Source organism: Symphalangus syndactylus, chromosome 20, assembly GCF_028878055.3.
Source record: "Symphalangus syndactylus isolate Jambi chromosome 20, NHGRI_mSymSyn1-v2.1_pri, whole genome shotgun sequence".
Classification (NCBI taxonomy): Eukaryota; Metazoa; Chordata; class Mammalia; order Primates; family Hylobatidae; genus Symphalangus; species Symphalangus syndactylus.
Window position 1 is genome coordinate 48,502,814 of NC_072442.2, and position 15,059 is coordinate 48,517,872.

Genomic DNA, 15,059 nt, shown 5'->3' on the forward strand with positions numbered 1-15,059 from the left:
AAATCCACCATTTTAATATATTCAGTGGCTTTTGGTATATTCAGTTATACAACCATCACCACTATCTAATTCCAAAATGTTTTGTCACCCAACAAAGAAATCCCTTACCCATTAACCATCACTCTGCAGTCTCCCCTATTTCCTTGCCAGGATTTTCTGGATGGGTCAAGTCTAATCACATGAGTCCTTAAAATTCCCAGCTGTGACATCAGAGGAAGAGTTAGAGAGATGGCAGTGTGAAAGGATCGGATGCCTGGTTGTTAGTTTTGAAATATGGGAGACTGTATCCAAGAACCGGAGAGAGGCCTCTGGGAGCTAAGAGAGAAGCCCCTCAAATCTTTCACCTCCACCAAGCTGAAGGCTCTCAAGAAAACTGAGGCCTCAATCCTACAACTGCATGGAACTGAACCGTGCCAACATCTGAATGGGCAAGGAAGCCTCCAGAAAGGAACACAGTCCTACTGACACCTTGATTTTTAGCCCAGTGAGACTCATACTAGATTCTGACCCACAGAATTATAAGATAATACATTTGTGTAGTTTTAAGCCACTAAGTTTGTGTTAATTTTTTATAGTAGCAGTAGAAAACTAATACAACATAGACTTCTATAATTTTCTTTTTTACAAAATAGTGTATTTTGAAAATTGTTTTATATAACATGTCTTCTTCTTCTCCTTCTCCTTCTTCTTCCAGAGTCTTGCTCTGTTGCCCAGGCTAGAGTGCTCTGTTGCCCAGGCGCAATCTTGGCTCACTACAATCTCTGCCTCCCAGGTTCAAGCTATTCTCGTGCCTCAGCCTACCATGTAGCTGAGATTACAGGTGTGTGCCACAATGCCTGGCAATTTTTTTTTTTTTTTTTTTTTTTTTTTTGTATTTTTAGTAGAGACGGAGTTTCACCAGGTTGGCCAGGCTGGTCTCCAACTCCTGACCTCAAGTGATGTGCCCACCTTGGCCTCCCAAAGTGCTGGGATTACAGGCGTGAGCCACTGCACCCGGCCCCCTTATTCTTTTTGATGGCTGCATCATACTTGATTTAGACGGTAATTTAAAATACTATGTTTTATAGTAGCAATTACTACACAATTCATCTTTGGCTTAGTGGAGGGTAGCTTGATGGCATATTCCCAGATTACCCCTGGTTCACTTTCTTCTGCCGGTATGGAATATTTGCATCTGTGGTTACTCCATGGTCTGAAGTGGTGGAATCCTCTTTGGGATCTCCCCTCTTTGTGGCTTGCTATGGTCTGAATATTTGTGTTCCCCAAAAATTCCTATGTTGAAATCCTAACCCCCAAGGTGAGAGTATCAGGAGGTGGGGACTTTGGAAGGTGATTAGGTCATGAGGGCAGAGCCCTTGTGAATGGAATTCTTGCCCTTACAAAAGACTCTAGAGAGGACCCTCACCTCTTCTACCATGTGAAGATACAGCAAGAAGTTTCCATCCTTGAACCAGACAATAAGCCCTCACCAGACGTAGAATCTGCCGGCACCTTGATTTTGGACTTCCCAGCCTCTAGAATAATGAGATATAAATTTCTGCTATTTATAATCTACCGAGTTTTGTTATAGCCGCCTGAATGAACTAAGATAGCACTTGTTGACAATGATAAACATCATATCGGTGCAGTGACACCAACACCAGACCACATAAACCCTAGGTTTTATTGGTAGAAATTGCAGTAAATGAACAGATGCATGAAATGATATTTATGAAGATGTAGCAGATGAGGAATTTATTGCAGTCTTTGTTCCCTAGCAAACAGTATTACCAGTTTCTGCATTAGGGTAAGTGGTGGCAAAAACTTTAGTTACATAGGATTAGTAGCCAAAGAAACACCTTCCACAGATTAGAGAAAGGCAGGTCAGGGGCAGGCAAAGTTTCAAAAGAAATGCACTAAGCCTTCCCTCCTAGAAATAACAGAAAGCGGGTAATGAGTAGGGAAAAGCAGATCTGGTAGGACACGGCAGCTGAGGGCTCATCCTGGCTGAGCAACATTTTTCATCAAGATGATCAGCCTCAAAAACAAAACAAAAACAACTATTGAGCTAACAAGTTCAGCAAGGTTGGAAGATACAAAATTAGTGTACAAAAGCGATTGTATTTCTATGCACTACTGATGAAAAATCTGAAAACAAAATTAAGAAAACAGTCACCTAGAATAAAAAATAGAAAACATACAAATGGTCAATAAGCACATGAAAATATGTTCTCTTATTTACCAGAGATTGAAAGAAAATATGTTCAACATCATTTGGGAAATGCGAATCAAAACCACAAAGAAATACTACTTTATACCCGATAGGAGAGCTATAATCAAAAGGACAGAGAACATCAAGTGTTGGCGAGGATGTGGAGAGATTGGAAGTGTCATACATTGCTGATGGGAATGCAAACTTGTGCAGCTGCTTTGGAAAACAACTTGGCAGTGCCTCAAAAAGTTAAATACAGTTACCATATGTCCCAGCAATTCTAAGTATATGCCCAAGAGAATTGAAAATGTATGTCCACACAAAAACTTGGACGCAAATGTTCATAGTAGCATTATTTGTAATAGCCCAAAAGTGGAAACAACTCAAATGTCGGTCAACTGATAAATGAATAAATAAAATGTGATATAGATATACAATGGAATATTATACAGCCACAAAAGGGAATGGAGTACTGACACATGTTACAACGCAGAGGAAACTCAAGAACATTATACTCAGTGAAAGAAGCCACACAAAAGACCACATATTGAATCATTTTATTGATATTAAATGTCCAGCATAGGCAAAGCTATAGAGATAGAATGTACATTAGTAGTTGCCTAGGGGTAGGAGGCAGAAATGGTAAGTGACCATTAATGGGTAAAATGTTTCTTTTTGGGGTGATGAAAATGCTCCAAAATCTATTGTGGCGGCAGTTACACAGCTCTGTCAATATACTAAAAATCACTGAATTAAATACTTTAAATGATTGTTCTTATGGTATGTGAATTACAATTCAATAAAATATTGTATGAAAAGACAAGACCAAACAAGACAAATTAAATGCAAAACTGGTCAGTTATACCTAAAAAACTGGGGAGTAGGTGGTAGGGGGAGAGAAATAAAACTATGCCAGCCTTCCTTTTCTGTCTTGAGTAGGGCTAAAATGGGGCTCTGATCAGGTTGGCAGGAATTATCCCTTCAAATAAAAGATAGTAGGAGTCAAGGAGGTAGAGAAAGAATTTTACATTTTCAGGTTCACCCCAAAACTCTGGCGTGGGTAAGTTTTTCCAGTTTGAGCTGCTAAGCTGCTCTTGGAAAGAGCTGTCTAGTTCTGCCTATTCTGATCAAGGTCTTGAAAGCATAAGCGAAAAGTGCTGGCACAAGTTTATCCCAGTCCAGGGCCTGACTTCGATGCCAAATTTAGCCTTTGGCAACTTCTTTCCATTGGGAGTCCCTGAGGACTTGTTTGACCTCCTTTTGGAAAGCTGCAAGGGAATTCACTCCTGGACTGTCGCCCAGCAAGTAGGGAGTGGCTCAGCAGTCTGCCTAATCCTCTAAGTGAATGATAAAGTGCACCCAGGCACAGTCCATTGGAAGGCCAATTCCCTATATGTGGGATCTGGACTAGGAATTTTCCAGGTATGTAAAGAGAATTCCCAACATTAAATATCATAATCAACTTGACAGGAAATCTTTCGAAAATGTATTGTACATATTCCTGCCTTTTTGTACTTAGGCTGTTTTTCAACTGGTAATTAAAAGATTACATGGCCACTATGGAAAAATTGGAAAGAATAGTACCATTCTCCTTCTCTAGAGTTAACCATTGCTAACAGTTTAATGTGTGTTCTCTTTTTTTTTTGGTTTTGAAACTTTAATGAGAAAAATATATATATACTACTGAGCTCAAGAACACTGTTTGGTGTGTCATTGGGTCAAGGGTTAGGGATACACATGGCAGAATTCGGAAACGGTATACATCAACAAAAATACACACGGTCATAACAAGAAAAACTGGCGCCTGGCACAATCAACTCTCAGTTTCCTCTTCACTCAGCAGCATGTTGGGGATCCCGTGGCTGATCGGGAACATACGTCCAGACTCTGGGCACTGCAAGGTGCCCTCCATCACTTCCACCTCCAGCAGCAGGTGGTGCATGGTCCTTAGAAACTCTTCATTCTCCTCATATCCCTCAACCGGCCCTTTAAGCACCTGGATCAGGCGCAAGTTATCAGCCACCTCCAGGAACACCGCCCACTCCACCTTGGGTATCATAGGCGCCATGAAGTGGGGGTTGAACTCCACAGGGCAGATGCAGACCTCGGTGGCCTGGAGGCACAGGGGGAAGCCACGGGTCCCACCCCCCACACATGTGAGCTCAGTAGATTCTTAATGTATGTTCTTTCAGACCATTTTCCATGTGTCTGTAAGCACACATACACATGTATGTGCACACACATGCTACCCCATAGCAGTTTTTTAAAACTTAAAAGAAACATAAATGATATCATACTCTATTGGTCCACTTGTTTTTGCATTTAACTATATCTTCAAGATCTTTCCATGTCAGAACATCTAAATCTACCTTATTCTGTTTATTTATTTATTTATTTAGAGACAGGATCTTGCTCTGTTGCCCAGGTTAGAGCTGGAATGCTGTGGCACAATCACAACTCACTGCAGCCTCAACCTCCTGGGCTCAGGTGATCCTCCCATCTCAGCCTCCTGAGTAGTTAGGACTACAGGTGTGCACACCAGATCTGGCTAATTTTTAAAAATTTCTTGTAGAGATGGGCTCTCATTATGTTGTCCAGGGTGGTCTCAAACTCCTGGGATCAAGTGATCCTCCTGCCTCAGCCTTCCAAAGTGTTAAAATTACAGATATGATCCACTGTGCCTCGTCTACTTTATTCTTTTTTTTTTTCTTTTTTTTTTTGAGACGGAGTCTCACTCTATCACCCAGGCTGGAGTGCAGTGGCATGATCTTGGCTCACTGCAGCCTCCACCTCCCGGGTTCAAGCGATTCTCCTGCCTCAGCCTCCCGAGTAGCTGCGATTATAGGCATGTGCCACCAAGCCCAGCTAATTTTTTTATTTGTAGTAGAGATGGGGTTTCACCATGTTGGCCAGGCTGCTTTCGAACTCCTGACCTTATGATCCGCCTGCCTCAGCCTCCCAAAGTGCTGGGATTACAGACGTGAGCCACCGCGCCTGGCCATTCTTTTTAAGGCCTACATAACATTCCATGGTATAAACATTCTACAATTTATCAAACCATTTCCTATTGAAGCATATTCCTATATATCTAACTTTTCTTGATGATCAAGAATGTCGAAATAAGGACGCTTATACATATATAATATATTTGTGTATACGTGAGAGTATTTTGGGGTATAGGTTCCAAGAAGTAAAATTATTTAGATTTTTGATACATCTGGAATTTATTTTTCAAACTTTATATTTTGAAATAATTTCAAACTTACAGAAAAGTTGCAAGAATGGCACAATGAACTCCCATAAAGTCTTCACCTTGATCCCCCAATTGTTATTTCATCACATTTGCTTCATCTCTTCTCTCTCCTCCACCCTACCTGTGCACTATATACATATTAGATATTTTTTCTGATGCATTTGAGAGTAATTGAGGACATGAAGCCCTTAACTCTAAATAATTCCGTGTGTATTTCCTAAATACAAGGGCATTATCTTACCTAAACTCAGCACAAGCCTCAAAACCAGGAAGTAGACATACAAAACACACTGATTTCTCCAACCCAGCATCATAAGGTTCATTTTAGGCTTCTCCCTTCTCCAACACAGAGAAACTCATTCTCACCATCCTCAATATATTTCCTAATTTTCTCAATACCCTTGTAAATAACAAATGTCCCTGCCATGCTGTCTGCCTCCTGTGTGCCTCCAGCTATGCATTCCCAGCCACATTGGCCTCACCCTGCTTGCTGCTTCAGAACTTGGTCCATACCAGTCACCGGGAAGAAGGAGTTTATTTTCGAATGGTGTGACGTAAAATATATATATATATATATATATATATATATATTTTTTTTTTTTTTTCTTTTTTTTGAGACAGGGTCTTGTTCTGTCGCCCAGGCTGGCGTGATCTCGGCTCACTGCAACCTCTGCCTCCTGGACCCAAGTGATCCTCCTGCCTCAGCCTCCTGGGTAGCTGGGACTAAAGGTGTGCGCCCCCATGACCGGCTAATTTTTGTATCGTTTTGTAGAGATGGAGTTTTGTCATGTTGCCAGTATGTCTTATTTTCTTAAATGCATAACCAGTTGTCCCGACAGCCATTCTCAATTATTTGAAATGTTTCCACACATGATTGTGCCAGTAGCTGATGATCTATTCTCTTTCATTTATCTATTTTTCTGTTTGTGAGCCAATACCATACTCTAATTACTGTTGTTGTATAATATGGTTTGTTTGTTTATTTACTTATTCATTTTTAGCCAGTGCCAGTGGCCTATATAAAATGTTTTGATACCTGGTAGGATGAAGTTCCTCATTGTACTTAAAAAAACTTCCCTGCTGGGCGCAGTGGCTCGTGCCTGTAATCCCAGCATTTTGGGAGGCCAAGGCCAGTGGATTGCTTGAGCTCAGGAGTTCGAGACCAGCCTGACCAACATGGTGAACCCCATTTCTACTAAAAATACAAAAGTTAGCCGGGCATGTTGGCATGCACCTGTAATCCCAGCTACTTGGGAGGCTGAGGCAGGAGAATCACTTGAACCCGGGAGACAGAGGTTGCAGTGAGCCAAGTTGGCACCACTGCACTCCAGCCTGGGTGACAGAGCAAGACTTTGTCTCAAAAAAAAAAAAAAAGTCCCACCTCTTCTTAAGTATGTATTCTTCCAGATGAATTTTAAAATTAACATGTCAATTTCATTAAAAATCCCATTGTAATTTTGATTGGAATTACATTGAGTTTATCAAATATTTGGGTAAAAATGGCATCTTTCCAATATTGAGTCTTCCTATCAGGGACCATGGTACACCTTTTCATATACTCAGGTTTTAAAAATGTCTTCCCGTGAATATTTGGCTTTGTGTTGGCATCACACATACAGTTTGTTCCTAGGTTTAAAACATTTTTTTGGTGGCTATTATTAATAGGATCTTTTTGTCCCATCTTCTTTCCATATCTTTCCATATATTTCTATATATTTCTTTCTATATATTTTGTATATAGTTGAGATTATGCTGCACATATCTTGTCTTTTAAATTTATTCCATAAAAACTTTCTGACTAATATAGTTCTTATGGTTGCATAATCGTCCATCAAACATTTACATAAGATAATTTATTGAACTACTTTTAAACATTGGTTAACTAGATTGTTTCCAATTTTAAAGATGCTAAATACTACTGTTATAAACATCTTTTTATATAAATCTTTGTTCTGTTTTGAATTATTTCTTAAAATTTATAAGTGGTATTTCTTTTTTTCTTTTTCTTTCCTTCTTTTTTTTTTTTTTTTTGAGATGGAGTCTCTTTCTGTCACCTAGGCTGGAGTGCAGTGGTGCAATCTCGGCTCATTGCAACCTCCACCTCCCGGGTTCAAGTGATTCTCTTGCCTCAGCCTCCCGAGTAGCTGGGACTATAGGCATGTACTACCACACCCAGCTAATTGTTGTATTTTTAGTAGAGATCAGGGTTTCATCACGTTGGCCAGGCTGGTCTCAAAGTCCTGACCTCAAGTGATCCACATGTCTCGGCTTCACAAAGTGCTGGTATTACAGGCATGAGCCACCGCACCCGGACTGTAAGTGATATTTCTTTTTTTTTTTTTTTTTTTTTGAGACAGAGTCTTCCTCTGTTGCCCTGGCTGGGGTGCAATGGCACGATCTCGGCTCACTGAAACCTCTGCCTCCCGGGTTCAAGCGATTCTACTGCCTCAGCCTCCTGAGTAGCTGGGATTACAGGCATGCGCCACCACACCTGGCTAATTTTGGAATTTTTAGTAGAGACGGGGTTTCACCATGTTGGTCAGGCTGGTCTCCAACTCCTGACCTTGTGATCCACTTGCCTCGGCCTCCCAAAGTGTGTTTTGTTTTTTTGAGATGGAGTTTTGGTCTTGTTGCCCAGGCTGGAGTGCAATGGCGCGATCTTGGCTCACCGCAACCTCTGCTTCCGGGGTTCAAGCAATTCTCCTGCCTCAGCCTCCTGAGTAGCTGGGATTACAGGCGCGTACCACCACTCTGGGGTAATTTTGTATTTTTAGTAGAGATAGGGTTTCTCCATGTTGGTCAGGCTGGTCTGGAACTCCTGACCTCAGGTGATCCACCCGCCTAGGTCTCCCAAAGTGCTGGGATTACAGGCATGAGCCACTGCGCCCAGCCTGTAAGTGATATTTCTTATGCACAATACAGACATTCCCTGAAAGGTCTTGGATAACATAAAATTATGATAAGTTGAAAATATCTTCATACATAATTGTTTAAATTTTTAATGTTTTGCTCCTATTCAATTTACTTATTCACAAGACTAGTCCTACATTCTTCCTATCACTTAGTTTCTTTGGGGACATGATTAGTGTGATGGCTAATATTGAGTGTCAACTTGATTGGATTGAAGGATGCAAAGTATTTTTCCCAGGTGTGTCTGTGAGGGTGTTGCCAAAGGAGATTAACATTTGAGTCAGTGGACTGGGAGAGGCAGACTGGGAGAGGCAGACCCACATTCAATCTAGGTGGGCACCATCTAATCAGCTGCCAGCGTGGCTAGAATAAAGCAGGCAGAAGAAATTGGAAAGAGCAGACTTGCTGAGTCTTCTGGCCTTCATCTTTCTACTGTGCTGGATGCTTCCTGCCCTTGAACATCAGATTCCAAGTTCTTCAGTTTTTGGAGTCTTGGGCTTACACCAGTGATTTACCAGGGGCTTTTAGACCTCCTGCCACAGACTGAAGGCTGCACTGTTGGCTTCCCTCCTTTAGAGGTTTTGGGACTCAGACTGGCTTCCTTGCTCCTCTGCTTGCAGACGGCCTATTGTGGGATTTCATTTTGTGATCCTGTGAGTCAATTCCCCTAATAAACTCCCCTTCATATATACATCTATCCTATTAGTCCCTTTAGAGAACCCTGATGGATACAATTAGAAAGTAATAAAATGGGAAATACACAAATAGCAGTGTCATAACACAAGCCGATGCAGTGAGAATCTGCGTGGGAACAGAAGCTCTGCAAGATTGCCCATGGAGGGCCATTATCTCCTTATATCTGCAACTTCTGGCCTTATGTACCTACTCTGTGGTGTTCATTTGTACACTTGACTTCTTTGCATTTCTTAATGTGATATGAAACCTCCCACATCTTAAAATTTTATTATGTGCCTTATGGAACTATTTACATACAGTTGAGTGTTGCCTAACTCAGAAAGTGTCTTTATATGAATGTAATTTAACCTTCTTGTTTACTCACGGTTAATATAGACATCAGTTTTAAAAGTTTCTTCCCCAAGGCTTATGGAGGTATGTAGGGCTGTTTTCCCCTATGCTAAAGGAACTAAATTACTGTGCTTTTTGATCATTAAGTTAATATTTATACTTTTTTTTCATCTACACCTTGCTTAAAGACATCTAGCTTTCAGCTGGGCGTCATGGCTCATGCCTGTAATACCAGCACTTTGGGAGGCTGAGGCGGGCAGATCACTTGAGGCAAGAAGTTCGAGACCAGCCTGGCTAACATGGTGAAACACCATCTCTACTAAAAATACAAAAAAATTAGCTGGGCATGGTGGTGGCTACTTGGGAGGTTGAAGCACAAGAATTGCTTGAGGGCCAGGCGTTGTGGCTCATGCCTGTAATCCCAGCAATTTGGGAGGCTGAAGCGGGCGAATCACGAGGTCAGGAGTTCGAGACCAGCCTGGCCAACATGGTGAAACCCCATCTCTACTAAAACTACAAAAAATTAGCTGGGCGTGGAGGCAGGCGCCTGTAATCCCAGCTACTCGGGAGGCTGAGGCTGGAGACTTGCTTGAACCTGAGAGACGGAGGTTGCAGTGAGTCAAGATTGTGCCACTGCACTGCACTGCAGCCTGGGCAACAGAGGGAGACTCCATCTCAGAAAAAGAAAAAAGAATTGCTTGAACCAGGGAGGTGGAGGTTGCAGTGAGCCGACATAGCGCCATTGCACTCCAGCCTGGGCGATGGAGAAAGACTCCACCTCAAAAAAAAAAAAAAAAAGACATCCAGCTTTCCAGCTTTCTTCTTACTGCTATCTGCATGACTGCTGTGATAGTTTCTCCTCCTTCCAGTTTATTGCTTTTACTTTTCTATGGGTTTGAAAATCAGATTCCCAGCTTTTCTAAAATCAAATCCAAGTAAAAATAGCCCCTGAGAAGGGGCTTTGATGAATGTCTAGGAGTAATGGGCATGATCTTCAGGGCGTGAACATAGTGGTCTCTGTTTCTCCAGAGGCCTTTTTCCATCTCCTTTATTCCCTTGGTTCTTTGCTGTGCTCCTGATAGATCAGATTTTCAGATAGCCAAGTTCCAAGTCAGTAATGAAATGAAGTTTCATTACAATTACTAGGTTAGTAACAATATGTTAGAATACCCCCTTCCCTTTTCCTCTATTGAATTCTGATGCTTTTTTTTTTTTTTTTTAGACAGTCTCGCTCTGTCGTTGCCAGGCTGGAGTGCAGTGGTGCAATCTCAGCTCACTGCAACCTCTGCCTCCCAGGTTCAAGTGATTCTCCTGCCTCAGCCTCCTGAGTAGCCGGGACTACAGGTGCGTGCCACCATGCGCAGCTAATTTTTGTATTTTTAGTAGAGACGGGGTTTCACCATGTTGGCCAGGTTGGTCTCGAACTCCTGACCTTGTGATCCACCTGCCTTGGCCTCCCAAAGTGCTAGGGTTATGGGCATGAGCCACCACGCCCAGCCTGAATTCTTATTCTTTACTCCCCTTTGTTCCTTTTAAGGTGCCTGTCAGGCTGGATTGACTCAACGTAGTCAATCTGAAGCTCACTGGGCTTCAGCTGAGTGGGATAAGGTCCAATCTACACCTTCATTTCCTCTATCTTTTCTTCCCCCTACCTCTTCCATACATTTTATTTTTATTTTTATTTTCCTTTTTTTTTTTTTTTTTTTTTGAGACAGAGTTGCTCTCTGTTGCCCAGGCTGGAGCGCAGTGGTACAGTCTCGGTTCACTGCAACCTCCATCTCCCGGGTTCAAGCAATTCTTGTGCCTCAGCCTCCCCAGTAGCTGGGATTACAGGCATACGCCCCCACCATTATTTTAAATAATTAAAACCTCTCTACATTTCACATCAACCAACTATAATTCTCTTATGTAAAAAAAAAATTGACATCTGTCTAAAGCCTCATTTGATTAAAAAGAAATTTAAGTGTATTCCATTATATGAAATAAAACAATTTACACAACCCTTTGTATTCTTACCTTTACTTTTACTCATGTCTAATTGATATGGGCTGTGGTACTAAGCCATAATTGTGGGCTCATTCTCTGCAATGGACAATCTTTTTCTTTTGCTGCTGACTGCCCCCCACCCCACTCCACCCTGTAGCTAAATCAAATGCAGAATGAGAGGAGAGAGACAGTGAGACAGAATGACAGAGTCTGATAGAAAAAAAAAATAGAGGTCAGAAGTGAGACACAGAACATGTCCTAATGGCAGTTGAGTCTACAGATCCACCATACTCTTATCCTTGGCTTCCAGGAGATATCCCAGTCTTTTATTGAATTTGGAATTCCCTATAGGTGGCATATAGTAATATTTATTAACTACCTTATAACTACTTATGTGCTCTGAGTGAGGGCATATATCAGGTTCATGAAAACACACACAACTATTGGAGAATCAACTCAAAGTTCAGGTCTTATATGTGGTGGCTCAGTGGCATAATCTTTATGTGGTCATTTTTTTTAACATGTTGTTCTTGAAAAATAAATGTGTGAACTATAAGCGCAAAGAGTTGATCATCAATGTTTCAACTTTAGATCAACTAAAACTTTCTTGTATTATACAATGTCATCCCTCAGTCACTTTTTATACACTGAATTGTGACATTTATGCATCTGCCGATCTGCTGATGACTGGATATTTTAAGCTCTTCTTACACAGTGGCACAGCCTACCAGTCAAGAATCTATTTTGTTTTCTTTTTCTTTATTTTCTTCTTCTTCTTTCTTTTTTTTTCTCACTCTGTTGCCCAGGCTGGAGTGCAGTGACATGATCATGGCTCACTGCAGCCTCGACCTCCTGGCTTAAGTGATCCTCCTGCTTCAGCCTCCTGAGTAGCTGGGACTACGGGCCTGTGTTACTACGCCTCGCTATTATTTATTTTTTGTAGAGATAGGGTCTCACTATGTTGCCTGGGCTGGGCTCTAACTCTTAGGCTCAAGTGATACTCTCACCTCTGATTTCTAAAGTGCTAGGATTACAGGCATGAGCCATCGTGCCCAGCAGAGCCTATTTTTGGTAGCATCACTATTTTTGGTATATGTTTATGTAATCATTTGAATACTTTATTACATTTTCCCCACTATTACAAATATGAGTCAAAAATGGAAAAATTAAAATGCTGATGCTGGTAATAAGCAGCGTAAGTTTTTGAAACAATACAATTGAGCGAAGGAGGAGTCATTGGCTGTATACAAAGCCATGAAACTTTAGCTTACCCTGTCAGGTAGATATTAATTAGGACAAAACTAGAACATATAATAAATGCTGGAAATACATTGTCAAAGATTGTATCTTAAAGGTGAATTAGGCCGGGTGCGGTGGCTCAGACCTGTAATCCCAGCACTTTGGGAGGCTGAGGCAGGTGGATCACTTGAGGTCAGGAGATCGAGACAAGCCTGACTCACATGGTGAAACCCCATCTCTACTAAAAAAATACAACATTAGCTGGGCATGGTGGTGCACACTGTAATCCCAGCTACTCAGGAGGCTGAGGCAGGAGAATCACTTGAACCCGGGAGGCAGAAGTTGCTGTGAGCCGAGATTGTGCCACTGTACTCCCGCCTGGACAACAAGAGTTAAAACTCTGTCTCAAAAAAAAAAAGGTGAATTGCAAGTAGGAATTGAATACTATTTTTCAGGTCCCTAGAAAAAAGCTCTGCTCCTATAATATTCAATGCATTTAATTTTTGCATAATCAATGTTTGTACATGTTACCAGGAATGTATTAAGTAACAAACCGGGTAAGAATGGGTAAAAAATTAACTAGGGGTCCACCTGTATGGAATTCCAGACTCATTAAAGGACTGGAATATCCCTCGGAACCTATAATGTATTTGAGAAACAAGATGCTTAAAACATTTAAAGATATAATATGTAATACCGTATGCTATAGTATTAAGTGTCAACATGAGTAAAACAGTAAGTTCTCTAATAAATCACAGAAGGAGGGATACAAGTTTGACTGGGATGGTATGGAACTTCTTCTTGAGTTCTTCGCTGTCTTGAGGAAAGCAAAGCAGTAAAAAGAAATGGATGGAGCAGAGAAGGAAGGGACCAATCTCTTAGGCCAAAGAATGGACCTCTTTTGAAGATGAGTTGTTTTCTTAATAAAGACAAACATTGATGTGAACTACAAATAGACACATTTCACGTTTAAAGAACAGATCATTGAGCAACAAGTGTGGCTGAGTAGGAGAGCATTTACTAATAAGGAACAAGACATCAGTTGGTAAAAGGTTAAACAGATGGGCCTGGACCAGACTGCATGGGGTCTTTCTTACTGCCCAGGAAAGGAGACATTGTGGAGTCTTTGAGCAGAAGAATGACAGAAAGGCAGAGTTTAAAACACTCATCTAATAAGGTGGATTTGAGCAGGGAGAGACAACTGGTAAGAATCTGGTTAAGAAGATGTTACTATTTAGTGAGCTAAAGAAGATGACAGCTGATAGTCAAGGATTGTGCCTGTGGAAACAGAATAGTTCTAAAACCACTGCATGGGAAAAATGAACACAATCTACTGAATAACTAAATGCAGGGAGCAAAGAACAGTGAAGTATCAAAACACAACAAGGTAACAAGTCTAGCAGTCTAGAAGACTGGGGTATCAGCGACAGAGCAGGGGAGTCAGAAGGGCTGGTTTGGGAGAGAAGAAATGAGAGATGGTTTTGGCATATTTTGTATTTGTAGTAGCTCTTTACTGCTTTTGAGTTACAAATCCCTTCCTTTGACAATCTAATGGAACCAGTGGATCCCCTCTTCAGAGAAAATAAATGCATTCATACTGAAACACATGTTGTACAATTTATAATGTACACCCCTGGAATTGGCTGCAAGAGAGCTCTTGATCCCAGCTGGGCCAATCAGAGTCCTTCCTGGAATTTCTGTACTCTATATCCAGAGAATCAAGTCAGTCTCTCCTTAGTAGCTAAATCTGTGAATGCTGTTAGCTGATGTATTTTACAACACATGAGCCTGAGAAACAGAGAGAATGCTCAAATGTAGAATGAGAAGAGAGAGAGAGAGACAGCCTAATACAAAAGGTCAGAAATGAGAGAGAGAACATGTCCTAATGGCAGCTGAGTTCATGTCTTTATTAAGAAAGCAACTCATCTTCAAAAGAGATCCGTTCTTTGACTTAAGAGGTTGTCGTATTCATTCCCTCCTTTTGTTGAGCTCTCAGGGCCCTTCCTTCCTTCTTTCCAACCATTTCTTTTTCCTATTCCGCTTTTCTCAAGAAGCAGTTCTATACAAGTCAAACTTGTATCCCTCCTTCTTGTAATTTATTACAGAACTTGCTGTTTTATTCATGTTGAGACTTAATTCTATAATATGCTATATTATATATTTAAATGTTTTAAGCATTCTGTTTCTCAAATAGATTATGACAGTTAAGTAGGCAAGACTTTCCTCAAATCAATTCTATATGCCCTATGGCACTTATCACAGCTATATACGAACAGTAGGTGCAAATACTTGTCAAACATTTATAAATGTCAATGTAAAAATATATGAGCATTTGTTTATTCACATTTTACATGCATTTTTCATTTTACAAAAAAGGGATTTACTAGAAACTTCTTTTTAGTAGCTCCTCTATGTGGAAACGTTTTTAAGTGTTCATCTAGAAATATTAAATAT

The 15,059-nt window shown here is 40.9% G+C and overlaps 1 protein-coding gene across 1 annotated transcript; it reads right to left on the bottom strand.

Annotated features, from left to right (window-relative positions):
• Positions 1 to 3,952: 3,952 nt before the first annotated feature.
• LOC129469663 (multifunctional methyltransferase subunit TRM112-like protein) lies at positions 3,953 to 4,359 on the bottom strand. The gene has a single exon (XM_063629849.1). It carries the CDS (start codon positions 4,257 to 4,259, stop codon positions 4,005 to 4,007), a length of 255 nt encoding a protein of 84 aa, XP_063485919.1. The 5' UTR covers positions 4,260 to 4,359; the 3' UTR covers positions 3,953 to 4,004.
• Positions 4,360 to 15,059: the final 10,700 nt, after the last annotated feature.

Coding starts and splice junctions, on each gene's coding strand:
- LOC129469663 (XM_063629849.1), bottom strand. CDS start 4,259: ATGGCGCCTATGATACCCAAGGTGGAGTGGGCGGTGTTCCTGGAGGTG.